We start from the raw sequence: 27858 nt of genomic DNA on the forward strand, positions 1-27858 counted from the left end.
CGCTCAAAAATATAACCAGCATGGAGGTTTTTTTCCTCTTCTGGTATCTATGGGTACCTGCACCCAGAACAAAAAACAGACACATGCATATACAAAGTAAATTAAAGGTCTCGGGATAAAGCCCAATAGTGGAGCATTTTCCAAGCATGTGTGAGGTCCTCCTTCTTGCATTCTATCTAAGCACCAAACCCAAATAAAATCAAGAGACCCCAAAGAAATCATGGGCTTCATAGTAATATCTGCTATCCAACCACACACCTCATGAATGGTGTGAACAAGAGGTACCAGCTACAAGCTAAGGCATGTATTCCCAGGACTGAGGCTGTGGCAGTAGGATCAATTCAAAGCCAGCCTCAGCTCATAGTCTGTTTAGTTATTTGGCCACCTGATACAATGTCTCAAAAGAGCATAAAGTCTATTAATGCCCACAGTGATGTCTTGGCATTGGTTATTTATGTGGGCAGCAGTCCCACCCCCTTCATTCCTAGGCAGAGCTCTTCCTCTTGAGTCCCTCCTGGTCAAACCATCAAGGTCTCTACATTCCACTTCCCCTGGAACTCTGCCTTAATGAACTTTCATTTTTACTATTGTGGTTAGCCTTTTTAGTAACATAATAGCTTATTTATATCCTGTGAAGAAAATACAGATTTTAAAGTGCAGGCCTTACAACCAGATGTTTACTTTGCAATAAAAAGGCAACCCAATGCAGAACAGGCAAAGGGAACCCCAGACGGATTCCAATGCCAGAGCAGGCAAAGGGAACCCCAGATGGATCCTATTGCAGAGTAAAGGGAATCCCAGATGGAACTGAGTGGGAACAAACCTAGTTTTCTGAGAAAAAAAAAAAAAGTGGAGGTTTGATATGGGCAAAGGAGAACTAGGCACAGTGAAATAAGTCTGTGATTTCAACACCTAAGAGGCAGTCGCAGGGTTGGTATTTCAGTCATCTTTGGATATTTACCATTCCTGAGGACATCTATGAGGAAACCTGACTTGAAATAAGAGGGGGGAGGGGCACAAAAGATTTGAACATTGAAATAAGGCAAAGTAACCAATGGATTACATAGGACAGTCAGCTTCACTGTTGGAGACGTGTACATCACACCATACTTGCTATTAAGTTTAGAATCCAAATGACTGACTGCCGGGTGTGACGGAGTGCACCCTAAGTCTGAGGCAAGGGAGAATCATTTGAGCCTGGGAATTTAATACCCTGTCTTTCAAAATGGGGGAAGGTGTATATCCAAGTTTCTTCTGCCAGAGGGCAGACGCTACCCCTCTATAAGCAATCAGAGGATTCCTTGCAGGAAAGTCAAACCTCACATAATGTGAAACCTCCAAATTGGTACATCTCCAAAGAGAACAAAAGCTGCAGAATTGACCCGCCCTCTCCGGATTCTCTCCTGGCCCAGTGTGAACTGTTTTTTCCTGGGATATACAATGAATTTCCCCCAATTATTTCTGGATCAAGGTGGGGTTTGCTCCCAAAGCTGAGTAAGTCACCATTGGCACCATCAAGCCCTACAGGACAAAGGCAGTCTGCAAAGATGGACCCAAAGGCAGGATCAGGAAAATGGCATGCCAGGTAAACAGTGATGCCACATTAATAATTCCATATTTTATTTTCTTAAACTGATACGACACAGTGAAACGCAAAAGGGATGGATTCACAAATTCATCTTAAATTGACAGGGGCTGAGCACTGCTTTGGAGAGCGGGTTTGGCTCACACCACACACAGCCAGCCACAAACATACACAACCACCCAGGAGCCATTAGGAACCAGGTGGTAGGTAAGGATCCCTGCACCAGCCTCCCTGGTGGCTCTGGATTCCAGTTGGCCACAAAACAATAAATACATGTTACATGCAAGGGAGGTCATGGGGTGACTAGGGAGGAGATCTGCTTTCTTGTATGTTCAAGCACAGTGGCAATATTTCAAGTATTGCAAAAACAAAACAAACAAAAAACCTAACCAAAAGTGTTGGTGTGTCCTATAACTCTGAATGTTGTTGGGGGACGCAACCCCACATCTGCTTGTGGACACTCAGATACTTTCAAGTACACATGGACAGAGCAGTGACAAAGGACTAGCAAACTAGAATGGCTGGGAAGATATTAGCTTATGTCCACCTTGGAGCCTGGAAGACAAGCTTCAGCACAGACCCTGAAGGCCATCAAGCACAGGAGCTAGACAGACAGAAAAGCTCCATGGGGGACAGTTTTGCATATGTTATTTTTCACCCACACCTGCCTACTGCAGCGGGAGGATGGATCTGGGCACTGCCCTCTCTGCCATCTAACAGGGCAAGTTGATAGAGATAGCCAGCCACACACTCACACACCATTATCAGGCATCCTCTTCTCACCTTCAGTCACACAGCTGGTGCCATCTCCTCCATGGGAAACATCCAGAGCAATGCTCTGCCTTCCCTACCCCCCACCCTGTCAATTCTTAAACATCTGAACTTTCCTTTTTTAAAGAAAAACTGGATTTGGGATTGTGGGCAATACATTTTAGGAGTAAAGTGTGGAAGTTCTGAGTTTATAAAGCATGGTGCTTCACAATGACTGTCCCTAATGAACATTTAAACAGGAGGACTGTTTCTCCCCTAGGAGGCAAGCCTGTGTTTCCCTCCAAAGACCAGACACAGGTGGAGGTGCACACTGGGTTATTTATACACGTAGACATGGTCTGCATCTGTACAGCATCTTGGAGAGCAAGAGCCAGGTACAGGAGGCAGGTTCCTAGTTCAGACTTGAACTGCTGGCTGAAGTTCTCCAGTCTCTGTCTGCATAAAGTGCTCTGGTGACTTACAAAGCTGGGTGGGTAGCCACAGAGGGAGAGGTTCCTAGAGAGATCAGGAGGCCAAAAGGCCACACCCTTTTTTCCTGGATGAGCAATGGGGTAAGTGAGCTGTGAGAAAAAGCTCGCTTTGGCTTAAGAGTCAGCAACAGTCTCAAGGCCTTGCCTGTCCACAGGACTGCCTTGGGCTCTGCAGGTGGCAGGTGCCTACACTCACCAGCCTACCACCTCTCAGTGCCACACCTGGCTGCCAAGAGCGCCAGCTAGGAAGGATAAGTTCAGAAACTCCTGTCCCGGTGGGCAAGGAAGCTGTCGCTGGCACTTTGATATCCACCTACTAGCAGAGACTAGCAGCCTAGGAATAGGAAGCAAGAGTTGCACCAGTCTGCACAGGTCCACCATGCAGCATCCCTGCTGGAGTTGGCTGGCAGCAGTCTCAGCACCATCGGACCAGTGTCAAGAAGGACAGTCTGCCAGGTCTCAAACCCTCCCCTGCAGGATGGCAGAGGCGACTGGCTCCAAGGGCACAGCAGGCTGGAAGCAGGTAGTCAGGCACAGATGCCACTCAGTAGGGCCGAGAGTCTCCGCTCAATGCACAACTTGCCTGTGGAAGAGAACATGATATGGCGAGGCCACACCTACTACCCCACACAGGCTGCCAGGAAAAGGCACTCACACTTGGCAATGTTCTCAATGTCCGTCTGGTCTGTGAGTGTGTGCTGTAGCCCCTCCAACAGTAGCAGGGCTTTGTGATAGCGTGGTACACAGCCCTCTCGGTGCTGGAACATCTCATCCAAGGCAGCGGATTGCACCTGTAGACAAAGGCAGAGCTGGGAAGGGCCAGGGCAAGGCAGGTGTGGCCCGAATGCTCAGCACACTGCACACTATGGATTGGCCCAAATTCATTTATAGTGAGCATAAAAGGATGGATGGCTAATTATTAGCAGGTGGTGGTGGTGCATGCCTTTAAACCTAGCACTTGGGAAGCAGAGGCAGGCAGATCTGAGTCCAAAGTCAGCCTGGTCTACAAGAGCGAGTTCAAGGACAGCCAGGGCTACACAGAGAGTCCCTGTTTATGTTCCGGGGATAGCTAATGTATTAGATGCTCACAGAGCCAGGTGACCTGCCTGCATTGTGGCCACTGTGCTATCTGCTTGGGCTAGATACAACAATCGAACCCTACCCCAGGACAGTCAGGGTGGCACTGTGAGCAGTGTGCAGAGCACTCACTCGGTATCATTGCATGAGGTCACGGTCACCTGAGAAAAGAGTATAGATAAGGAGGCCAACTTATACTTAGTTCCTTCCCCTTTGGCAGGGGTGTTCCTCATATGTGAATAATCTCAAAGCAGAGTCCCTGCCTCAGGCTGTGGTCTTCAAACAGAGGTCTTTCATGTTAGCTGAGAAACGGAATCTCAGAGAGAATAGGTAGGAATGCTACCTGAATTGAAAAACTGCACAGTGGAAAGGTGAAGTCACTATGCCAGTCAACTACGGAAAGCCCTTGCTGCTTGCTGGGTAGAGCATCACGTAACATTGGAGACCTCTAGCACCTGGCAGCACACTAGGAACAAAATCCCAAGCCCCACCAGACAAAGCACACAGACCACCCCATACCATCTGTACAGCGTGGCTGAGAATAAGCCGTTCAGCAGTGACACCATGGATCCCATCCAGCAGCCGTTGTTTGTCCAAAAAGAAACGCTGAAGCCGCAAACTGAGGCCCTGACAGGACACCACGCTGGCCTTATATAGCTCGTTTAGTCTGCGTACAACTAGGGTAGAAGTGTCAGTCATTTCAGGATCCTAGGAGCAGAGGACCCCCATAAAGAGCTGGAAAGCATATGCATAAAGGAATATGTTCCTCTTGAACAGGAGATGCAGCCTCCAGCTTTCCCCAGCCCTATGTAGCAAGATCAACATCAGTTCCAAGTAGCTCTGCCTAGGTAAACCCATGGATTTACTCTGTGCTCTGAGCATGAGGCCAGGTCTTGTGTACCAATTCTGCCAACTGCCCCTGGTATGGCCTATTCCTACCCATGTGGCCTGAACTCTCCTCTCTCTCAGGCTGGCTTGCTCACTCTTACCCAAGCACCACATCCCCTGAACCCACATCCTCACCTTGCTTCACAGTAGATGAAAGGCAGAGCTTGCCAGCTCGGATCTGGCCAATGGCAGTCTGTAGGCCTGAGGACAGAAGCTCAGCCACCTTCAAGTACAGTACCAGCTGTTCTGCAAAGCTAGAGGTCAACAAACAGATCAGAGGCAAGTCAGGGCCAGCAATGTCCAGGAACTGCCTTCTCAGTCCCCAGGCAACACCTACCCCCACTCGCGGCTCAACTGACTGATCTGGTCGGCAACCACACTTTCCTGAAGCTGGTACTCAGGGCCCCCGGCCACCTCGCTGGCACTACCCTTCAGGGCTGCAATCTCCAGAACTTGCTGTGCAAATGCAAGTGTGAAGCGCAGACTGTGCAGGGTCTCCGTGTGCTCTTGCTGAGAAAGCAATAAAGGTCAGAGCCTGGGGCACACAAGTGTATATACAGGGCTGAAAGGCTGATCTGCCAAAGAGGCACCTCTCTCCCAAGTATTAAGCAGGCAAGTCAGAAGGGAGCACCCATGCTTGTCACCACCCCATAAGCCTCACTCACCTCCATGAGGGTCTCTTCTGGGAGGTCAGGAGCCTCAAAGGTCACAGCTCCCTCCAAGTTGGCAGCAAGTGGGTCAGCAAGGCTACAGCAGTGGCCTGGGGCAGAAAGCTCAGGGGCCTCACCACAGGCCCCAGGTACTAAGTGGCGGGCAGAGGAAGAGCCGGCAGAGCCCAGGGAGCTGGAAGAGCCCACTGTAGGTAGATGGCTGGTAAGGAACAGGCAGCATGCCTGCTTCTCACCCTGCCATCTCTGGCCCTCTGAACTCCCCCTCTCAGTTCACATTCCTCCTCATCCTGATGCTTTAATAGGGAATACAAATCAAAGGTGCCAGCACCTAGAGCTCCGTCTTGGAGTGCTTTAGCTTCCAATACTTAAACATAAATTGGTTCAGAGAAAGCAATGAAGCCATGAACAAAACTGGGTGGTATAGATAAAGGCAACCACTGCCATCATTGTGAATTGGCAGGATCCTCGTGAATCTATTATTTAGTCAGGGTTTCCAACCAACATAGGTTGGGCTTTCAGAGCAGTTGGATAAGGAAACAGGCATCTTAAATACCACCCATGCTCCATGCATATGCTAGGAATGCCACCGATCTTACATAATGGACCTTTAAGATTATGCTACAAAACACTGCAGTCAAGAAATTTCCATCCCAAGGTTTTGCTCTTACTTGGCATACCCCTCACCTGAGAACATTCTGGTGCGGGTGCCCTGGGGCGGTGTGGTACCACTGGGTGGGGAGCCCACAGTGAACACCACAGGTGCTGGACTGCTGGCCCCTCCAGCACGGGCTCCTGGATGCAGGGTCCCTCCAAAACCAGCAGAGGGAGCTAAGGAAAAATGCAGATTCAGAGATCAGGCCTGTGCCAGATTCCTACAACACCCCCACAGATCCCTCACATACCAATCTCCATAGGTTTCTCCTGCAAGCTATCAGTGCTGCCTGAATCAGAGGCCTGTGTCCCAAATGCAGCCTTAAGCAGCAGATCCGTAAGACGGCTGGTGCTGAAGGACCTGAGGTGGTAGGAACGGGGAAGCAGTATGTGTGGAGAGGGCCTATAGACCGAGCAGCTAGGGTCCTATTTTGCACACAATCATACCTCAGGTCAGGGATAAGGAGCTGTAGTTCTCTAACCCACTGCATCTTTCAAACAAGGAAAACAGGCTGGACTGCAACGGCCTACCACAAATTCCCAACACCTGCCACATTGGGCAGCCAGTGCACAAAGATAATTTTGGTCAGAAATGGTAGGGAGGACAGCTCCTGAGCACAGTCCACCCACTTCACTTACCGGCCAAAGGGGCCCCTGGTGTCTTCAGCAGGCCGCAGGCCAGAGCCCAGCTGCTGACCCTGAAAAGGACTCGCCTCTGAGAGGTCAGGTAGTGTGCGGTTCCGAGGAGGTGTCATTACTACACCCTGCCGAGCCAACAGGGTCAGCAAATTCTGAGAGCTGGGAGCTTTGGGGAAGTCAAATGAGGGCCCAGCCTAGGAGGGAAGGACAGCATTGAGAAGGTCCAATGGACTGGCAGACCTCAGAACCCATAGCCCAACATGGGCCCACTGAGGAAATCTGTCCCTCCAGAACAAGCACTGAGGATATATGTACAGGCTCTTACAACACAAGGTAGCAGTTGCTGTGTGGGGCTCCCTTTTCCAGAAGAAAAGCTAGACAGAACTATACAATCTCTCTAAGCCTTGTGACACTTTTTGAAATGGAATCTTACCAAACAGTCCATGATAGCCTCAACATTCAGATCCTCCCTCCAAATGCAGGTATATGCCTAGTCTGAGAGCTCTTTCCTATACTCAAATCAGGCCTACTCATCTTAGTAAACACCTTTTGGTGCCACACTACCCACAGGGAAGCAGTAACGGCATAGCAGAGAGACACAGGGCCCAAGGTTTCTTCCCAAGGATGAACTACAGGGCCTATCAGGCCTATCAGGGAAGTCAGCGGTCCCCATTCTGTGACAAGCTATCCTCTCCAAAAATCAGTTCCTCTAATTTCCCTTCCCTAACCCCCCTGCTAGGCACCTCCAGGGAAACAGCCTGAGTGTGAAACCCAACAGGCAGTCAAGACACAGAGACCAGGTCCTTTCCCACCCCATTTCCTCCACCAGAGCTCGGTCCCTCCTAGAAGTCAGCCCAGCCATTACCTTGGTGGGAGAGCCTAGGATGGGGGGCAGGGGACTCCACTGTAGGAAGTCAGGCAGCTTAGGTGAGCCACGCAGTGGCCGGCAAGACTGTAGCCCTGGGCATGGCTGGGGTGCGCTGGCTTGGGGTGGGCTGAAGGTGGCTCCCAGAGGGTCTGTTGGGGGCTTGGGGAGCTTGGGGCGCACAACATGGAAGTCGGACAGGTTGGGGGCACTGTGCAGGCGGCAACCCAGCCCAGTGGTCCGTGAGGAGTGCTCAGGCACAGAGGAGCCTGAGGACAGGAACAGAGACAGGACAGGCTGCATTACTACTCTCAGGTCCCTCAGTCAGGCACACTGGAAAATAAACAAAGCACTGCCCCACTCTAGGTCTCTGTAACCACCATTCTGGACACCTCACTCCGTGAACACAATACCATTACAGCTACCTCAGGAAGTCTCCATGGGAAGAGAGGCACAGAAGGGCTTAGCAATCTGTCCAAAGCCACACAGCTATATAGAGTACAAGGAACTGAGTGGCAAGAGGCATCCTCTGTGATCCAAAGGTTGATGCTATACTATTTTACTGTATTTCCTACTATCTTCCTAACAGCAAGAGCCTCAACAACAGGAAGAGACCCCAAACAAGGTCAGCTAACCTTCATGCCTGCTCTCTAGATGCTCAGGCTGTGCCCACACCTACCTGGTCGTGGTGACCTGCCAATTCGCATATCAGCTCCTTGTGGAGAGGGCACTCTGCTCCAGCCGGGCCGCTCAGGGATGGTTCCCACTAGTAAGAAAAGGGTAGCTAGATTAGACCACATCAAATAGTGGGGGTCATCAAACCCACCCCATCCACTCACAGATGAGAAGGGAATACCCACCAGTTCTCATCCCCATATAAACTTACCTTGGGGAAAGGGTGTGTAGGGACGGCTACCTCCTAATGACGGCTTCCTGGTCAGCATGGCTCCATCAGTGTGAGATGGGGGTGATGGGCTGGCCCGAGCAAAGCCCAAGGGGCTAGTGCTACCTGATCTTCGGATGGCAGAGGACCTGCACAGAGTCAGGGCACATAAGGTCTAATTGACATCACTGAGGGCTCCCTGATGTCACTCAGCTTTTCCTTGGCTAGCTTGGCTTACAGGTACTGTAACTGCTAACCCAAGCTGCCTTCTGTAGTTTACATGAAACACTCATCCAACCCCTAACATTTACTTTAGTCTACCAAACACAGCTTAACAACAAGATGGGTTTGAGGAGCTTAGAAGTCCCCAGTAGTTACAAGAATTCTACAAACTCCAGGACTGTACACAGGAAAACTGGCATGACGCTCACCAAAGTCAGGGACACTAACCGGGCTGTCTGGTGCTGAGTAGGTGATTGTAAATTCTGCTCGATGCGCTGGTAGTTGTGCACCTGAGTGGGGACAGGAATGGGTACCGAGACACCATACCTGTTGCTGGAGAAGGGGCCAGGCCGGCTGTGGAGAGAGGGTAACCACTGTAGACAGCACTGGGACGAGGCTCAGGCCCAGACACATTTGGGTCGAGAGGTCTCATCCTTGTCCAAGTCTGAAGAGCTGGCTTTCACACTGTACCCACCCAATACTGTCTGTGTGACTCCCACATATGTGTTGCCTATAACCTAATTTAGAAAAGGTCCTGTAGGAAGTATCCTCAGTTGGGTTCCCTCACTAATCCATATCAACAACAGCCCTTCAGTGGGACACCCACATTGCCATGTCTGGCCAAATCTGATCGAATACAGGACCTTTAGACACAACAGATCTTGCCAAGAAAGATGGCCATGATGCTGAGGATCACTGATGCCCATCTATGCTTACCCAGAGGGGCTGGGAGAACTGCTGCAGGTCGGAGAAGGAGATGGGGTGCGACCATGGCTCTCTAGGCCAGCAGAGGCCACCAGCGAGCTCCTGGTGGCAGAAAGGACAGACAGCTTTAGACTGATGCATCAAGATCCTAAACTCCCTCACCAGGCTTCTCTAAGTGGGCCCAGAAGCCTTAGTTCTTCCCAAATGGCCTATTCCATGCCCAGACTGGCTACTGCAAAGGCCCAATTTATCCCTGGGTAGAGGTCAGGAGAGGCTGACTCACCCACTACACAGCAGGCTATCAGGTGGGGGCTTGGTACTAGCTGCCTCAGCTACTAGGTCACCTGTGGAAGAAAAAAACCTCTGACCAAGGTGTCCCCTGTCCTCCTTGACTTGCTTGACCCTCTAGCTCTTGGTGCTCTGCTCAATGTCCCCTTTCTCCTGAGAGTGCAGTCTGAGCAGTGTAGTTACTTGCTAATACAGTGGCTTTTAGGGGTCCCAGTGTGAGGGCAGTCTACTCCAAAGCAAAGACACTGGGATGGCAACCCTTCTGGGCCACCTTTGTATTACATATATTTATATATATATTTATATATATTTAAATATATATATTTATATATATATATTCATGTCCCCTTCTTTTTAATACTCTGGAACCTGGGCATAGGACTCTCCAGACACACCTGTGGTGATGACATCCTCCCTAGCAAGCTTAGGGCTCTAGGAACCCTTTCCAACTGCCCAGAGGGAGTCAGGCTAAAGCCTGTGCCCACATGTATGTGCATGTATCTAGTTGTCAGACACACCTTTATAGTCCCCCAACAAATACTGTGAGGTTGCCTGCCTATGTAGTGGGACCTGACCTGGAAACTGGGCTGGGACCATGACAAAGTCATCTGTGTCACAGGAGTCTTTGCTGCTGCCACCAGAGTCCCGGGAGCCCTGCAGAAAGCCAGCAGCATCCGCTGGGGAAGTAAGGGTCTTCTGCAGCTGTGGCATCTCCCCCAGGGACTGCAGGACAAAGCAGGGTTGGTAAACTGAGTCCAAAGGCAATCAACCTCCCCAAGAATGGTGCAGGTCACAGTGGAGCTCGGGACCATAGTGGGGGCTGGGCTTGGACACTGCAGCACAGCACAGCATTTTCTTTCCTATTCTATCTTTCTTTCTTTCTTCTTTTAAGATTTCTTTACTACATATACAGTGTTCTGCTTACATATAGGCTTGCAGGTCAGAGGAGAGCACCAGATCTGTTTCTGATGGTAGTAGGCCACCATATGTTTGCTGGGAATTTAATAAAGAACCTCTAGAAAAGCTGTAGCCCGTGCTCTTAACCTCTGAGCCATCTCTCCAGCCCTCTCTTTCAAACATTAAAGACAAGCTTTAGGATGAGTGTCATACGGCTTGGGAGCCTGCAGCTCCTACACATTCATGAAGAATCTACCTCTGGGACAGTGTTCACCATCCATCCCTCTTCAGCCCACCTCTCCATTTCTGTACAGTAACAAACCAGGGGACTATAGAGGTAGTGTCCCTGTGAGGAAGTTACCACTGCAAACCAGCACCAAGCAGGTACCATGTGGACACACCTCTAGACTCTCAGAGCAGGTGGCAATGCTTGGCACAGCTGTAGGTGTACTTTCCATGGAATGAGTACCCCCCCAGGGCACCCCCACCACCAGACACAGATCATAGAGCCTGCTCCCAGCTATGGCAGAACCTAGCGTACTGGGCCAAACCTGGACACTATCTTATTACTGCTCAATCAAATATGAGTGAACATTGAGATGGGGCTCAAGTCCCACACAGTCATGATCAACAGATCACTGTCACTGAGCCTCAGTGAGATGGGATCTCTTCCTTAGTCATGCAGGACACAGGCTACACAAACAATGCCTAAAGTACGTAAGGACCAGAGAGGCAGCTAGATCAATTTCTGCACACCTATCATTATGCATTCCATGGCCCAACAGAAATCCAAGAAATCAACTCACCGGTGGGGAGGCCAGGTGTGATGCAGAACTGCTGCTAGAGCTACTGCCGGACCCTGAGCTCGGGTACGAGGGCACAGGCACAGGTGGGGCTGCAAGAGGAAAGTGGGTCAATATGCACACTTCTGGATCCCACTACAGCTCTGGGGACCTGGCTACCTTTGACTGGCCCAGTACCTCAGCTCTCACCACAGAGACAAGCAGCCAGCATCAGGCTACACCACTCTGCATTGGTACCTCCAGTGCCCCAAAGTCTATGACACGGGTCATAGGTAGATATACACAGCCTTGAAGCAGAGGCAGAACTGGACGCCCCATCAACCCAAAGTTTTCCTCAAAATAGCATGTGACACCTATAGATATTGGGGAACAGTCTGTGCTCAAGACTCCCAGAGACTCACACTTCTTGATGGTGGTGCTAGCATCTAAGAAAGGATGGTGGAAAAATTCATCTGTGGATAAAAAAAAAGTTAATTATCTTGATGTCCCTGACCCAGACAGCCTGACCAGAGAGCCCTGGGTGTCAAGGTCAGGCCCCAGCAACATAGGCAGAGTCAGGGCCCCAGATAGTGGCTCTTGAGAATATCTGACCTCTATTTCAGCAGGATTCAGTCTGCTGGCCATGGTGAGGTTAGAAGGAGTCCAGTGCACTGTGGCCCGGAGGCTGACAGCAAATATTAGACCAGGAGTGCCGGGGCACTCACTAAGACCAGCTAATATAAGTTAAAGGGGCAGGGTGCCAGGTGGCCTGTGCTCACCAAAGTCCATGCGGTCCTTGTGGTTGCGCTGCAACAGAGCCAGGAGCAGCTGCCGCAGGGGAGCTGACGTCTCCCGTGGGATGCTGGGAGAAAGAGAGGATGAGTTTGAGCAAGAGTTGTGGGATGCCTGGGTAGACATGTCCTGGGGAGTATGGAGGGTTTCTTACGCAGGAACCAGCGTCTTGTTTTTCTCATAAAACAGGCGCAGGTCCTGAGGGCTGCTGGCCTGTTGGGATAACAATGAAAAGGTTCAGTCCTGTGGAGCACCTGCCACCTCAGAGCCCTGGCACCTACCTCCCACTGCCTAACCTCTCAAGTGCCTTTGTCTCCAGATATCCCATGGCAAGGACCACTGAGCAGCTCATGTGCCAAGTGCATACAAGGATAAGGGGAAGGCAGACAGGACAGAGAGACACCAGACCTTCCAACTGAGAAAGGGTTGGGCATATATTCCATGTTGAGGACACATCTGGAAGGCTCACAGGTTGACACCCCAGAACAGGAAGTGCGGTCAGCTCTTAACCTGAATAGTCAATGTTGGCCAAGTAGGAACTATGCCAGGCCTATTATGGCTTGGGGGCATGCCAGGTATCAATATCACATCTTGTCAAGGCAGACACAGCCCTGGGTTCTCAAATTCCCTTGATGCAGACTTTGCTTTCAGGTTTGAGCTACCTACTTAGGATGAACAGCTGCTTTAGAAGCAACAGTAGGTGAAAAGTCCATATTGAGACATGACTCTGACCTCTAATGGGGTCACAGCAAAGGCAACCCTTACTAAGCAGAGAAGTATGGCTTAATTCTAGATGAGAGAACTCTTCTGCTAGGTGGGAAGTACCTATGTGGCATAGATCAGGGTGACTGGGCAGGGCCTAGAGCTACCGGACTCACAAGAAAATGCAGTTTCAGTGACCCCTGGGAAGGCTATGGAGAGAATTTTCACCTGAAAGATGCAGGAGAGTCACCAAGCTCGGTACCTATAACCGCAAACTGATTCCCCTTCTGGCAACCCTGTACTCTTCCATGCTGGGAACACCACCCTGAACACCACCCACACTAACCCTTACCCTCTAGGGTTTTGGGAACTCACTAAGACCTTAGTGTCACAGGCTCACTTACCTGAAAAGGAGCCTTCCCTGTCAGACACTGGTAGACAATGGTGCCAATGCTCCATAGATCAGCCTTCCCATCATAGTGCTGGGACATGATGACTTCAGGGGCCTACAGGGTGACAACACAGATAAGCCCTACTGTACAGTAGTATTGAAATAACAGCTATCAGGCACCAGCCAATTGGAGCAGATATCTGCTGGGTACCAAGCAAACAACATACATCACCAGAGCAACAATCAGTTTTGACATGACAAAATGGTACGGCCACTCGGTCTGCAACCCAAGATGAGGGCACAGCTGATCCTTAGGAATTCCGTAAAGGGTCTAGCCCAGCTCTGCCTTGCCCGCCCGTTAGTCCTGAACCATGAGTAAGCACGCACCATGTACATAGGAGAACCGCAAAGCGTGGCTGCCATCATGTTGCTCTGGAGGTACCGGGCAAATCCAAAGTCAGCTGCAGGAGAAGCACCCAGATTGCATGAGCTGAAATTGCTCTGGGCATGGTCCCCTGCTGCAGTCTCTCAGGGAGCCACCACCCCAACAGGTCTCACCAATCTTGACTCGGATGTTACTAGGGTTGGCACGGCGACCCCCCGGATTGGACAGCAGAATGTTCTGGGGCTTCAAATCGCGGTGGATGATGCCCTTGCTGTGTAACAGCTGCATGGCGCCAGCAATCTGCTGTAGGAATAGCCTGACAGTATCTTCACTCAGTGTGCGCATGGCTGTAAGAAAAGGCAGGCTCAAGGAACTTGGGATACCATGGTCTTGAGTGTACGTGGTTGTGTGGAAAGACAAGCTCAGGGTCTTAGCGAAAATACCACTCCCCAGACACTCCAGCACACAGGGCCAACCCACTCTGCAAGCCATTGGGCAGCAAGGCCAACTTGTCTTACAACCTCCACAAGAAGCTTTGTTATTTTAACCCCAAAGAGCACCTGCCCCTCTTCCCACACATCCTGGTAGGACTCCCTCTAACCACTAGCTCTTGGTGCTTCTGACAGCACTCTGCTTCTCTGCTGACACCTCCTAAAACCTTCTCCATTCCTGTGGACAGCAATCAATCCCTAGTTCTGGGATAAGTCTTTTGTCTTCTAGTCCTGTCGAAGTGGGGACAGGCACTGGAGAGATAGCTCAGTTAAGAGTACTTGTTGTTAAGAACCCTGGTTTGGTTCCCAGCACCTACCTGGTTGCTCACAACCATCTATAACTCAAATCCCAGGGGTTGTGGAACTCTCTGTCAAGTGCCCCTCATACACATAAAAACAAATTAAAAGTTTTTTGTTTGTTTGCTGTTGTTTGGTTTTTCAAGATAGGGTTTTGCTGTGTAACAGGCAGATCTCTGTGAGTTGGAGACCAATCTGGTTCTATAACAGCCAAGGCTACAAACCCTGTCTCATAAACAAACAAATGAAAAATTTGAGTAGCTCTATACTCAGGCTAGACTGGGCACAGGCTTTACTAATAGCTCAGTGTGGAGATGTCAGATAAACAGTTAACTCCCTTCCAGTAGAAGGTACCTCACTGGTAACCAGGTCTGCAAGGATCACCTACCTAGAGCCCAGCAGGCAGACACCAAAACATGTACACCTTATACATATGCACTTGGCACATACCAAAAGAATAAACAGTCACTGCAGATCCAGTCTGGATCATGTAACCGTTTTGGTGGAACACCAGCTCACGACAATCCAATCACTTGACAAGTGGCTAATCTGGGAGCCTACATGAACTCAAACACACTCACACATAGAGGTCTGTAAGCACCTGATAATCTCAAAGTTATATACAGGTCAACCCCGTACTGGCCTGTTCACCCCTTTCCTTCTCTACAGACAGGTGACAAGTGAGGCTGGCCTAAGATCAACTTAACACCCCGTGGAGCTGGAAACTTGCCAAGAACCACCCAACTACTGAAAGTCATGGGTGCAACATGCTGCCCCAAGAGACAAGAGCAAATACTGGGCAGGCAAAGCCAAGGGCAGATCAGCTACGTGAACTTGAGCATGCAGTGAACTCACAGGCCGCTGCATCTAAAGTCAGGAGCCTAAAGACAGCATCCCCACACCTACTCCACAACTGACTCATCCCAGCAGACCTTGCAGCAGAGCAGGGTCTGCTCTGATGGCAACAGGTAGTCAGTGTCCGAGTCTGGGATGGTGTCTGGAGGCTCCAGCAGGAGGACCCAAAGAACAGAAGACTGCTCTAAATGCCTGTGTCCCTCTGGAGAATGCTCAGGTCCCTGGGGTCTCCATTCTTAAAAGGCCGAGTGGCTGTCACTTCCTTTACAGTCTGAGACAGAAGGCATATCTAGGAGGGGCTGCTTTGAACCATCAATCCCTGCTTCTGGTTTTGTGTTTGCCAAGGTGGAGCATTCTGAATTACAATCATGGATAACCACTGCATCCTTCCAGGCCTTGGGCCCAGGTCCCTGCATTGTTATCACTTGCCTCTCCCCTCAGAGTACTCCATGAAAGAGATCAATGCCCTTTCTCCGCATCACAACCCACTCACTTGCTGTCTTCCCATGGGTCCTGAGCTCTCCTGCTGCCTGAAGCTTCCTTGCTCTGCTAGTAAGAGAACCTCCTACTAGTCTGTATCCACCAGACACTCCCATAGATCTCTTGGCTAAACTTCACATATACACTAAAGCTGCTCCCTGCCCTCCCATGAAAACCGTACACCCTTCCCCCCGTGCTTTGTGCCTGCCAGTGCTTGCTTTGACCCACCTACCCTGCTTGTGTCCTCAACCCTGCCAAAATAGCAGAACCTGACTATTCTGCTCAAGTCACCCTCCCAACATGTGAGAGACTTAAGGGTGAGGCTTAAGGGTCTAAAAGAGCTGGTCTCCCTTCTATATAGCCCTAAAGCAGGAGAGGATGAGGAAGATCAATGCCAATCAATCAGGGACAAATCAAGCTGGCAGCATCTTAGACTAGCAGTAGTGCCCAGCTGGGGTATGTCGACTCACTGTGCAGATAGTCAGCCAGGTCTCCACCATTACAGTACTGCAAAAGACCAGGGAGATATCATCAAAACATGGCTTAACCTTCCAGTCTTAACCTGATTCCTTAGCCCCACACCTGTCCAGTACAGGTGTTGTAAAATCCCAGCTAGGAATGTCAATAGTGCATACTTATAACCCACCCACCCCTATCCCTCTGCCCATTCCTCTGGGCCCTATGCTTGCCCTGGCCCCATGGGAACTCACCTCCATGACCAGGTAGACAGAATTGGCCATCTCCTGAAAGACAGAACAAGCCATTTGAGATGGGAAAGTACTTTGCATATTCTTTCACTCATTGGACATTACTTGGAAGAGCCCTTGGCATTTGGTACTCTCAACATGTCATCTACCAACAAGGCTTGAGGCAGAGTGAACATGGCCAAGCCTAGGTGTCCTCTGTGGCCAAGACTCAATCTAGGAGACAAGACATTTGTGGCAAGTGGCTTGGGGGATGGGAACATGTTGTTTCAAGATCATACTAATATGGGCCCAGTGTCTCAAGAGTGTCTGAGGATCTCCATAAGATTCAGGGTAGGAAAATGTTGATGTGCACAGGGACCACAACCTTTGAAGGTTACTCTTGTCCCAAGAGAGCCGACCTTGACTCTTAGTCCAAGAACTTCCCAGCACAATGCTAACGCTAATAGATTACAGATTGATACTGGCAAGGTGAATCAGCAACAAGGAGGCCTCCAGCTGTTCTGATCCAGCCTTGTGGGGCTTTAGAGGCTAACAGGCAATCTCAGCAGAAGGCATCCTGATCTCCTCACTCAAGCTCAGACAGACCCTCACCTGGGCCTCAGACCCTCAGTCTGTCTCCTTGTCTAATCAAAAGCCTGTGTGAACAGGACCAACCATCTAACAGGGCCAAGTCCCACACTGTGGGACCACTCATAGCAAATCCCTCCTCAAAGCTGTAACAACCACCATTCACACCTGTTTCACTGACAAGAAACGTGGGACCTAGTGGTATTAAGCCAGTCAGGCTGAGTCTAAGCAACTTGCAGTTTTTTTCTGCAGGCAGCATGATCCCTGGAGTGTAGTCAGCTGGGAGGAGCAGGCTTTAAGGAACCACAGGGAAAAGGCCCTCCCCTCCTATAGCCCAAAGCAAAAAGCAAAGGCCCTACCCCAATTCCAAGCACTCAAAGAGGATCCATTCCCTGATCCTCAGGAACTCAGCTACAGAGAGATATAGGAGGTTCCTCAAATCTCTCCCAAGGCCTGGACAAAGTGGAGACTGCATTAAGAGTCCTGCTGACAGCTTGTAAGAGCTGAATGGGACAGGACCCACAGGCCCCAGATGACTCCACCACAGCAGTCAATGGCCACCTGCCCGACAAGTCAGTTACCCCAAACATGGACTCAGACTCCAAGGACTCCCTACTCCTACCCAGCCTCCCAGTCCCTATGACTAATGCCTACCCATGAGTGACAGACATGAAACATCTGAACACCTACCCATGTGCCCCAGAACTGCACCAGAGTGACTGGGGAGCTAAAAAGTGTGTTCAGACAGTCTGGCTGTCCCACTTCAGTGTGTTCCAAGACTGACAAACTGGGTATAGCCCAGGTGGGAAGCTATTCACAAATACAGGCCTAGACTGCTTCACCAAGGTACCCCAAGTACCTGCCTAGATGAGGAGCCTTGACTTAGCCCCATTTGGCTCCAATCCCACCTCTCACTGCCTTCCAGGCCAGCAGCAGGAGAGATACTCTGGGAGAGGTGATGCCCTGTAGAGCCCCCAATCTGAGCCACAAAGAAAGCTTAACTGAAGTGAGAGCTAAAGGAGGGCTCAGGGCACAGCAAAGGTTGCAGAGATAAGCACCCACAAATAGCCACTGCTGCACACACTCTGTCCTTCCGTGCATCAGAGGGCGTGCCTCAGCAGCTTCAGTCTGCAGCTCAAGCTGGGAGACTGCTGGGGCCATTTGCTATGGGACACACACATTAGGCCTGTCCTTACCATTAGTACTGCTCCCTGGGGCATGATCTGTCTCAGAGCCCCAAACTCATCCAAGCCTTACAAGCCTTACAAGCAGGGACAGTGACAAGGACAGGCAAAAGATATGGAAAGATAAATAAATATAGAATACCAACCTCAGAAATACTAACCCAGGATTCCCAAATGAGGGATGACTGTTGCCAGCAGCCCTAAGCAGTCCTCTTTTATATACAGCATCATGCCTTCTGCCTCCCTAGAGGCAAAGCTACCAGTGAACCATGTGCACATGGTTCCTGGTTAGACCCTAGTAGGATCCATCTATATGCTTTCATAAGCCAATTCCTAACCAGTCCCAGTCAAGCTGGAACTCTACTGCCTACCTCTAGCCCTTCCCAGAAGGTGGTCCTAAAAGAGACCCAGAAAGGCTCAGGGTAGAATGGTGTCAACTTTAATTCATAATAAGAGCTTGTTGCCCCATTCTGACCTAAAAGAGCAAGCTTCCATCTGAGATGGTGTGCTCCTACCAGGCCTGAGCTGTGGCCTTAGTCCCCCACTAGTAGCGCCCACCATTTTGGCAAGTCCTCTTAAATCTGCTCCTTGTATTCTCTCCTGCCTCTGTGCTTAACTTCCCTGAGCCCCAGAAAATAACAAGCACAGCACGTTCCCCAGCCAGTTTTACAAATGAGTCAAGGCACAAGAAAGCAAGAGACATGCCCAGCTCTGTGGAGCAGCAGGGCTCGCCCAGGCAGGCTGGTTTTCAAGTCATCTCCCATCTATACGCCTTCCATAAGCCAATTCCTAACCAGTCCCAATCAAGCTGGAACTCTACTGCCTACCTCCAGAGCTGGGCCTTGTAGTCTCTAGCCTGGAGGAAGTGAGGTAAACCACAAAGTAAGAAGGGCCTCCCAGGCAAGAGCTTTTAAAGGGAAACAGCCCACCCAGACAAGCCCCTCTGCATTGATGAGGCTACCTTCCTTAGGAACAGAGGCTAAAGTACAGCCACAGTAGTTACAGCTACCCTGTCTCACCCCATCTTGAGCTCACCCAGAACCACTTCTCCAGCTCAATTGGTTTCTACAAACTCTAGGGCCACACAAGACTCTCAGGAACCTCCAAGGCCAAGACTGGATCCCTAGCACACACGCCAGGATATGGAGCACTTTTCCACACAGGGTGGAAGACATTCTTCACCATGATATGGAATTTCCTAGGCTCCCAACATTGCCACTCTGCCAGTCAGGTCCTAACACCTAGCCCTTGTGAAGAGAGGAAGGTGACTGAGGGCAGCTAGTGACAAACCACAGCTGACAGTAGAGCAAAGAAAGCCTTGGAAACAGACCCCTTTGCTGAGCTTCCCTCCCTGTGCACAGAAACTCACTAGGGCAAAAGAAAAGTTCAAGAAGAACAATAGAATCAGCACTCCTACAGAAGCTGCATCTGCTACTCTCAGGCATGCACTGACTGCTAGCCCAGGAGTCCACCATCCTGGGAAGCCTTACGGGCATCTGGGCACGTAGGAGACTGCCCCGCCCCAGACACTGAGATATTTGCTTAATAGGATCCCAGCTCTCCACCCTCTGCCTGCTCTACTCTGATCTGGCAATCTCAAGCTGGGTCTGGCAGGCGGGTGACATGCACTGACCCAATTAACTCCTGAGGAGCCAGGCTTCTGGACTGCAGAAGCTGCCAAGGCTATAGCCACAGCAAATGCTGGGCTCTTCTGGACAGTTGACAGAGGAAGGCCAGCTTATAGTACCAGGGGGTAAGGAGAGTCTGTCTACTCTACCCTACTGGGTTCGAACAGCCCCCTTTGTTGCAGGCTACCAACCCAGGCTGGCCTCTTGGAGGAGGTATCCACATGTCCAGGTAGCCTACTTCCATGCACCAACTTCTGCTGTGAATAGTCAGACCCCTCTCTGAGAAGCCACAAATATCAGGAGAACACAGAGTGGACTCTTGGGAATACAACTCCATATAGTTCCTCTCCAGAACCAAACTTCGGTAATCTATCTACAACAATTCTGACCACCACAGTCAGAGAATTGACTGACTCCCCTGCAAAAGACTATTTGCAGGAGACCAGCCAGACACAGGGCAAGGTGGGGAGGGCAGGCAGCCTCTAGAACAGAGCATCTATCCTGTACAGCCATGGGCTTTATGGTGTATTCCATCAGCCTTACAACTGCCATATTTTTATGTTCTCCACAATTCAAAAGGTAAAAAACCTTGGTCCAGCAGGTAAAAGAATCCATCACCAAGGCCAGGCAGTGATGGCACAAGCCTTTAAACCCAGCACTTGAGAGGCAGAGACAGGTGGATCTCTGATGAATTTGAGGCCAGCCTGGTTCCAGGACAGCTAGGGCTGTTACACAGAGAAACCCTGTAACGAAAAACAAAACAAAACAAGAAACCATCACCAAGCCTGACAATCTGAGTTTAATTGCTGGGACCCATCTGATAGAGATACCAACTTCTGCCAAATTATCCTCTGACTCCCACATGAAGAACACATACATAAACACATTAAATAAAATTTTAAAACTTCAGTCTTTTTTTTGGGGGGGGGAGTTTCGAGACAGGGTCTCTGCTAGAGAGCCACCTGTCTTGCCTCCTGAGTGCTGGGATTAAAGGCGCGCGCCATCACCGCCTGGTTTGGTTTAAAACTCCGGTCTTTTAGTAGTTTCTGAACGATGATTAGTTTCCACACCCCTGTGACATGTGCATCGTTCAATTATTATTTCAATATCGATCCCTATTTTGGACTTAAAAAGATAAATAGTTAGGGACCTGGAGAGATGGCTCATCAGTTAAGATTAGTGGTTGCTCTTGTAGAGGACCTGGGTTTGATCAACAAACTCATGATGGATCAAACCACCTATAACTAACTCCAGCTCCAGGGGATCCAACCCTCTTAAGGCTTCAGTGGGCACTGCACGCACATGATACACTTACATATGTGTGTAGCATGAGGTATGTGCAGGGAAAACAGATGCAAAATAAAAACAAATCTTTAAAAACAATAAAAATAAATCAATAAAGTGGGAACTCAACAAGATGGCCCTGTGGGGTAAAGCTGCCTACCACCAAGTCTAATGCCCAGAGTTTAGAGTCCCAAGAACCACAGTGGAAGGAGAGATGACCTCCACAAGCACTGGGACTTGTGCATGCCCATTCCATATAATACACAAAGGTTAAGAAAAGTTTTAAATAAAGAGATAGGGCTGGAGAGATGGCTCAGTGTTTAAGAACACTGGCTGTTCTTCTGGAGGACGAGGGTTTGATTTCCAGCACCCACATCACAATCATCTATAACTCCAGTTCCAGGCATCCAACACCCTCTTCTGGCTTCATAGACACCAGGAACGCAAGCGGCGCACAGAAGAATATTAAGGCAAGAAAATAATTTTTGTTTGTTTGTTTTTCGAGACAGGGTTTCTCTATAGCTTTGGAGCCTGTCCTGGAACTAGCTCTCATAGACCAGGCTGGCCTTGAACTCACATAGATCTCCTGTCTCTACCTCCCAAATGCTAGGATTAAAGGCATGTGACACCACCGCCTAGCTAAAGTAATTTAAAATTAAAAAAAAAAATATATATATATATATATATATATATATAGGCATGGCAGTGCACACTTGTAATCCCAGTACCATTAGGATAAGGTAGGAGGATCACAAATTCAATGCCAGCTAAAGCTATAAATCAAAACCCAGTCAGAAAGCTCCACCTCTTGATTGGAGTCTGCCTTAATCTTAAGGGTGGAGGTCAGAATTTCAAGTTTAAGGCTAGCCTTGGGCTACAGGAGACCCTCATTCAAAATACAAAAACAAAGAGCTGGGTGTGGTGGCTGTTGGGTGTGGTAGTGCATGCCTTTGATCCTAGCATCAAGAAGGCAAAATTTAGAGGAAGCCTAGTTTACAGTGAGCTCCAGTTTCGGTCTCAAAAGAAAGAGAAAATTTCAAGGCACAATTGATTTGTAGGTGTAGGAATTGCAGACTTATCTGAATCCTGGCCCATCTCTGACTGTGTCCAGTGACAAGCACTATCTCCACTATGGGTGGGAAGGTCATAACCAAACCCACATCACAAGCCTGTGATAAATACAGACACTCCCCTAACCCTAATTCAGAGCTGGTCTGTCTGCAAGGTCCAGGTGAGTCACCTCTGGGCAACCTGGCAAGTGTAGAGCTTCCGAGAACCTGCCAGACAGCGTACTAGCCTCCAGGGAGTCATCAGCAGTAAGGCTGGCAAGCATGCAAGGACTGAGCCTACATCTATGGGTTGATATTATGATTCTGGCAGTACACACTCTCTCAGAGCAACAAGTTCAGACATTGAAACCTGGATGAGAGTCCATTCTACCCTTGGTGAAGGCCATGTGTTCCATCTGCCTCCCTAAACCTCTGGTAAACTCAGGAGCATAGGGAGTTAAGCTTTGACTCTTTTAAGTGTGAGACAAGCATGCTCAGGATCCTAGGTTCAACTAACAGCAATACCAAGAATAAAAAGGGGAGGTGGTGTCACGTTTTGTTTGTTTTGAGACAGGGTCTCACTATGTAGCTGAGTGCCCTGGAACTCACTATGTAGACCAGACTGGCCCGGAACTCAATGAGACCTGCCTGCCTTTGCCTAGCAAGTGCTGAGATTAAAGGAGTGTACCCTGCACCTGTCCAGGTGTTACGGTTTCAATGCCGCTACAGGTTCACATGTTTGAACACTTGGTTTCAAGCTGGTGGCATTGTGGAACTAACCCTCATGGCTAAAAACATGGCTAGAAATTATAGCCAGGCCACTTGTCCGAGTTCTCTGCTTCCCTCATTAGCCAACGTGTGAGAATAATCAATCATGTTCCCACCACCATGAACTCCACCTTGCCTTTCTTCCTATGGTGAAGTAAACTTCTCCCTTAACCTGCTTCTGCCAGGTGTTTGAGGCCAGACTGGACAGACAATGAGTACGAGGCTAAATAAATAAACAGGGGCAGGGAAGAAGCCTATGTGTAGCCCGTCACAGAACTTCTTTAATAAAAAGCCCATTTACACAAAAAAACATTTGTGTAAATAGGGTGGTGGTGTATGCCTTTAATTCCAGCACTTCCAGAGGAAGCCCGGCGGTGGTGTAAACAGGGTAGTGTGGCACGCCTGCGAATCATAGTCTACAAGAGCTAGTTCCAGGATAGGCTTGATAACTACAGTGAAACCCTGTCTCGAAAAACCAAAAAAAAAAAAAAAAATACAGGAGACAGGTGAATCTGTAGGACATCCAAGGCTAAAAAAGCAGGGGGAAAAAATCATTTACATAGATAGACAGTACCAAGTGGGTAAAGCTGTAAGAACTTGAACTCAACTTGTCACCACAGACCCTGGTCCTTTATTGTCCTTTCCACAGGCACGGAAAGACAACTTGCTGATGGTTTCATCTAGAGGTACACAGGAAAGCAAAACCCAGAGACAGTTTCAGGGCTTAAGGCTGGACCACCATGATTACTGAACCCTGCTTCCAACATGGGAAACAAAAGTAGATTTGTTTACCACTGTTCAAGATGAGGATTATGAGATCTTAGCAGCTAAGACAATGTATTTTGCTGGGACTGGAGACATGGCTCTGCAGTTAAAAGCACTGGCTGTCCTTCTAGAGGACGTAGGTTTAATTCCCAGAACCCACATGGTCACACCTGTTTGTAACTCCAGTTCCAGAGCTTCTGACACTCTCACACAGACACACATGCAGGCCAAACACCAATGAACATAATAAAAATAAATTAAATTTAAAAAGGGGGGAGGCATATTTTGCTCTTGCAGAAGACACAATTCTAGTAGCCAGCACCCTCCCCAGGCAACTCACAACTGCCTTTAACTCCAGCTACAAGAGATGCAAGTCCTGTTCTGACCTCTAAAATCACCTACACCTACACACACACACACCTACACACAGGACATATACCCAAACACACGCATTACATAAATAAATAAACAAATAAATAAACAAATAAATAAATAAATAAAACAAAACACAGTAGGACTGGACAGTGGTGGCGGGAGGTTGGGTGTGGTGGTACACGCCTTTAATCCAAGCACTCAGGAAGCACAGGCAGGTGGCTCTCTGTGGCTCTCTGTGAGCTCTAGAATAGTTCTAAGCCAGGCTCCAAAGCTACACAGAGAAACCCTATCTCAGAAAGACAAAAACAAAAACAAACAAACAAAAACACTAGTTAAGCTTTGACTGATGAAAACACGTGAGGTTTGAGCCAATACAACACTGGCATCATCTCTCTGGAGAGCAACCTGACAACAGTCACTCAAACAGTAGGCACACATCTTGCCAAGGGCTCCAACTTCTAGGAATCCATCTACATATCCATGCTAGCCGGAGTCCAAGGACAGTTGTGACCACATTTTGACTTGCCAGAATCCCGGAATAGCCTGTGTTCCTCAGGAGGGGTTAGGCTAGTAAAATGAACCACAGTCAAGGCCTGGGCACCACATGGCCTGAAATCAACACCACAGCAAAATACAGCAGCAAATCCCACCTGTGCTCCCATTGCCTCAAACTGACCTGACAGAAGTGATGGCACAGTCTGTGTGGTCCAATCAGGGCTGCAATCCAGGTAACTACTTCACTGCACTCCAGCTCTGAGCACACGGACCCTACTGCAAGCTGTCATTCCAATAAAGAACCAAGTGTGATTCCTCAGGGCAGATGAGACATCAATGTGAGACAGGAAACTGCCCCTTCTCCAACAGACCATTGAGTTAGTATGGTAGGAAGAATACACATCTCCAGGGAGAAGAAAAAAAACTGTAAAGATGCATAAGAGGAAAAAGGACAGCAGGCCTCCATCTGCTCAAGGATTGGAGAATGCCTTTTTTTTCTTCCTTTGGTTTTTTTTCTCTGTAGCTTTGGAACCTGTCCTGGAACTAGCTCCTGTAGACCAGGCTGGCCTAGAACTCAGAGATCTGCCTGCCTCTGCTGGGGATTAAAGGCGTGCGCCAGAATAACTTTTGCATATTTTTTTCAGACCCTTCTGCAGCATTGGAGAGCTTTATTGACCTAATCATCCTTTTTCCTAACCAAAGAGAGTATCTTAAACATCAAGAATACAGAACACCACCAGGTCATGGGGTGAAGGTCCCTGGAACCCAGGGAGACGCCAGGGACAGGCATTTCTCAGCACTTCCTTTAGGCAGAGAAAGTCAGAGCCTTGCCAATACTGAAGGAAACGGCAGAGTTCCTCAATCAGGTGGCTTAAGTGGATGAAGCAGAATGAGTGGAAACCAGAGTGGAACAGGCTTCAAGTCTGTAGTGGACTTAACCAATTATCTGTTCAGTTCTAGGAAGACAATCATGGAAAATGCTCAGACATGGAACCGTGGGAACGTGGAGGGGATCACAAAGTGGAATGAGTGCCAGTCTATCCCTATGAAGGTCATGTCATCTACTCAGCCCTGGGTCCTCAAGAAGCACATCAAGTATACTGATAAGGCCTTGCCTAGAGCACCGGAAACAGGAGAAGGAAGAAGCATGGGGAAGGGAGGAAGGACAGGTGGCAAAGGACAACCTCCTGGACCAGGAACACAATGTCTCCAGCTGTTGCCAGGTACTCCCTGTCACACTGGAACTAGGCCCTGCCCACAGGTCACCTCATGACATGTCACAGCCCCAAAGGTAAAGCTGGAAGAGAAGCAGGGCAGGGCAGGGAGGGAGGGAAGCCACCAAAACACAGCTGCCCGCTGGGAACTTCCCTCAGCCAGGGCTGGTCCTGTGCCCCAGTAAACAGGTTTCAAGATCATTAGTCAGCACTTTGCTCAGGGGACCAGCGCCTAAGGTTCCTGGTCCCCACACCGGGCATCCAGGGCCTCCAACCCCTACCACTACTGAACTAAGGGACCGGAAGGTACCACTGAAGCTGACTGGTCTGTCAGCTTTCTTGCCGAGGCTGTAGGCCCTGAGGTGGAGACATCCTGCTGCTGGGTCCAGTGGGCCCAGCCCCAACCGCGCTCAAGAAGGAATCTCCAACAACCCCTCCCCCTCCCGCCTCTGACGCAGGAGTGGGCTGGCCAATGCCAGGCCGCTGAAGCAATGTCAACAAACAAACCCGCCAGCCCAGACAGGTGGGCCTGCCAGAGACACTAGATGCAGTAAGGGCCACTGGGTCAGACACTGTGGAGGAATGGGTCCTTCGCACTAGGGCACACTAAACCCAAACCACACACGATCTGAGCAATACGATCGCCAGAGATACAACGCTAGTTTTTATGGCTGCCTTCCTTCCCCATTCAAGCAACAGACAATCTAGGGGGAAGGTCCCCAAGACCTAGCAAAAGCCAGGACAAACTTGGACCAGAGACGGGGTCTCCAGGACCTTGTGGGGCTTCAGAGTTGAGCAAGTCACAGACACCATATTTAGAACCCCAGCTCCTTTCGCCTACACCAAACCAGTCTAGAGCTACCAACTGTCCAATGGGGGCTTCAGTTCCGGCAACCTAGAGCCTGAGGCTGTGACTGGGTCACCGGCAAGAAAAACACTACCCCTCCCCCAAGACCCACAGCAGCAACCTCCAGGCTTACCTGGAAGTCATACAACGCCACAATGTTTTCGTGCTTTAGTTCCTAGGACACAAATCCAAGTTTCTCATTAGCAAGACAGGAGCTGGCCCACCTCTCCCCCTCCCTTGAGGCACTGGCTCACCTTCAGGATTTTTATTTCCTTTCCCAGCAGTGTCTGGGACTTGGCAAGGTTTTTCTTGTTAATGCATTTGACGGCCACCTCCAAGTCATGCTTCTGAAAAGCCAAACGTAGAACTTCAGGACTGAGAATATCCCTCCCTCTGCCCCCCAAGCTGGGAACACACAGCCTAGGTTGGCTGTTCCAAGGGTCGTGGGAGTGGAGGATGCCCGAGGCCGGCAGGTAGGCTCTGTCAGCGAGGCCTGGAATCTAAGCGGATGGAGTCCTAGGCTAGGTTTCCAAGACTGGTCTGACTCTTCACTGTTAGAGAATCCTGGGCGGGCGTCTCCTGGATTCTGGAGCTAGAGTAGCAGGTGGGTTTCCAGGAATGGGGTCCTGAATTGGGTACCTCTCCAAATTTCCGGAGGTAAGGTGTTGGGGCCCCCGGGAGCCTCACCCACCTCGCGGTGGCGACCCTTGAAGACCACCGCGAAGGCGCCGTGTCCAATCAGGTCCTTGCGAGAGAACTCGAACTTGCCCACCGTCTCGACGCCGCCGCGGCCCGGCTCCATGGCGCGCGCGGGCCGAGATCGTGGGCCCGGGGGCGGTGCTCCGGGTTGCGCTGGCCTCAGGCGGAGGCGCGGGAGGCAGGAGGGCCGCGTACGCGGGGCCGGAGGCGCGGGCTCATTGCCGGGGCCGCGCGCCCCATCGGGCAGGCCTGGGCCGGGTCCCAGTCCCACAGGCCGGCGGACGGAGGGGCGAGCTCCTTCGGCGTCCCCCACGGCACCCTCCCGGCGCTGACAGTCGGGACGCACTCCGAATCGGCCCTCGACTCAGATACACTCCAGCTCCGACTCGGCACTAACAGACGATGCAGCTCAGAGCCCCACGGGGAAACAAAAGATCCGCGGCACCCGGGCCTCGGAGCCTAAGACGCCGGCGCAGCCGCAGTGCGCGG

General features: G+C 50.1%; 1 protein-coding gene across 4 annotated transcripts; it reads right to left on the minus strand.

Annotated features, from left to right (window-relative positions):
* Positions 1-1603: 1603 nt before the first annotated feature.
* On the minus strand, positions 1604-27844 carry Ulk1 (unc-51 like autophagy activating kinase 1). Of its 4 annotated transcripts, XM_048450856.3 has the most exons (29): positions 27362-27842; positions 26925-27017; positions 26804-26845; positions 24791-24892; positions 16498-16530; positions 16258-16294; positions 13838-14011; positions 13667-13740; positions 13293-13394; positions 12341-12399; positions 12174-12256; positions 11817-11867; positions 11419-11507; positions 10291-10438; positions 9711-9771; positions 9440-9529; positions 8951-9076; positions 8504-8649; positions 8297-8383; positions 7618-7886; positions 6753-6946; positions 6365-6474; positions 6147-6290; positions 5457-5647; positions 5129-5301; positions 4927-5045; positions 4423-4580; positions 3482-3617; positions 1604-3409 (listed from the first exon to the last, which is right to left on the minus strand). In XM_048450856.3, exons 1-29 carry the CDS (start codon positions 27470-27472, stop codon positions 3354-3356), a joined length of 3258 nt encoding a protein of 1085 aa, XP_048306813.3. In that variant the 5' UTR covers positions 27473-27842; the 3' UTR covers positions 1604-3353. The 4 variants fall into 4 exon arrangements, with proteins under 4 accessions (XP_048306813.3, XP_048306822.3, XP_048306841.3 ...); XM_048450865.3 differs by lacking the exon at positions 24791-24892 and having other exon boundaries at positions 27362-27841; XM_048450884.3 differs by lacking the exon at positions 24791-24892 and having other exon boundaries at positions 27358-27478.
* Positions 27845-27858: the final 14 nt, after the last annotated feature.

The sequence above is a fragment of the Myodes glareolus genome, chromosome 2 (assembly GCF_982192425.1).
Source record: "Myodes glareolus chromosome 2, mMyoGla1.1, whole genome shotgun sequence".
NCBI classification, from domain to species: domain Eukaryota; kingdom Metazoa; phylum Chordata; class Mammalia; order Rodentia; family Cricetidae; genus Myodes; species Myodes glareolus.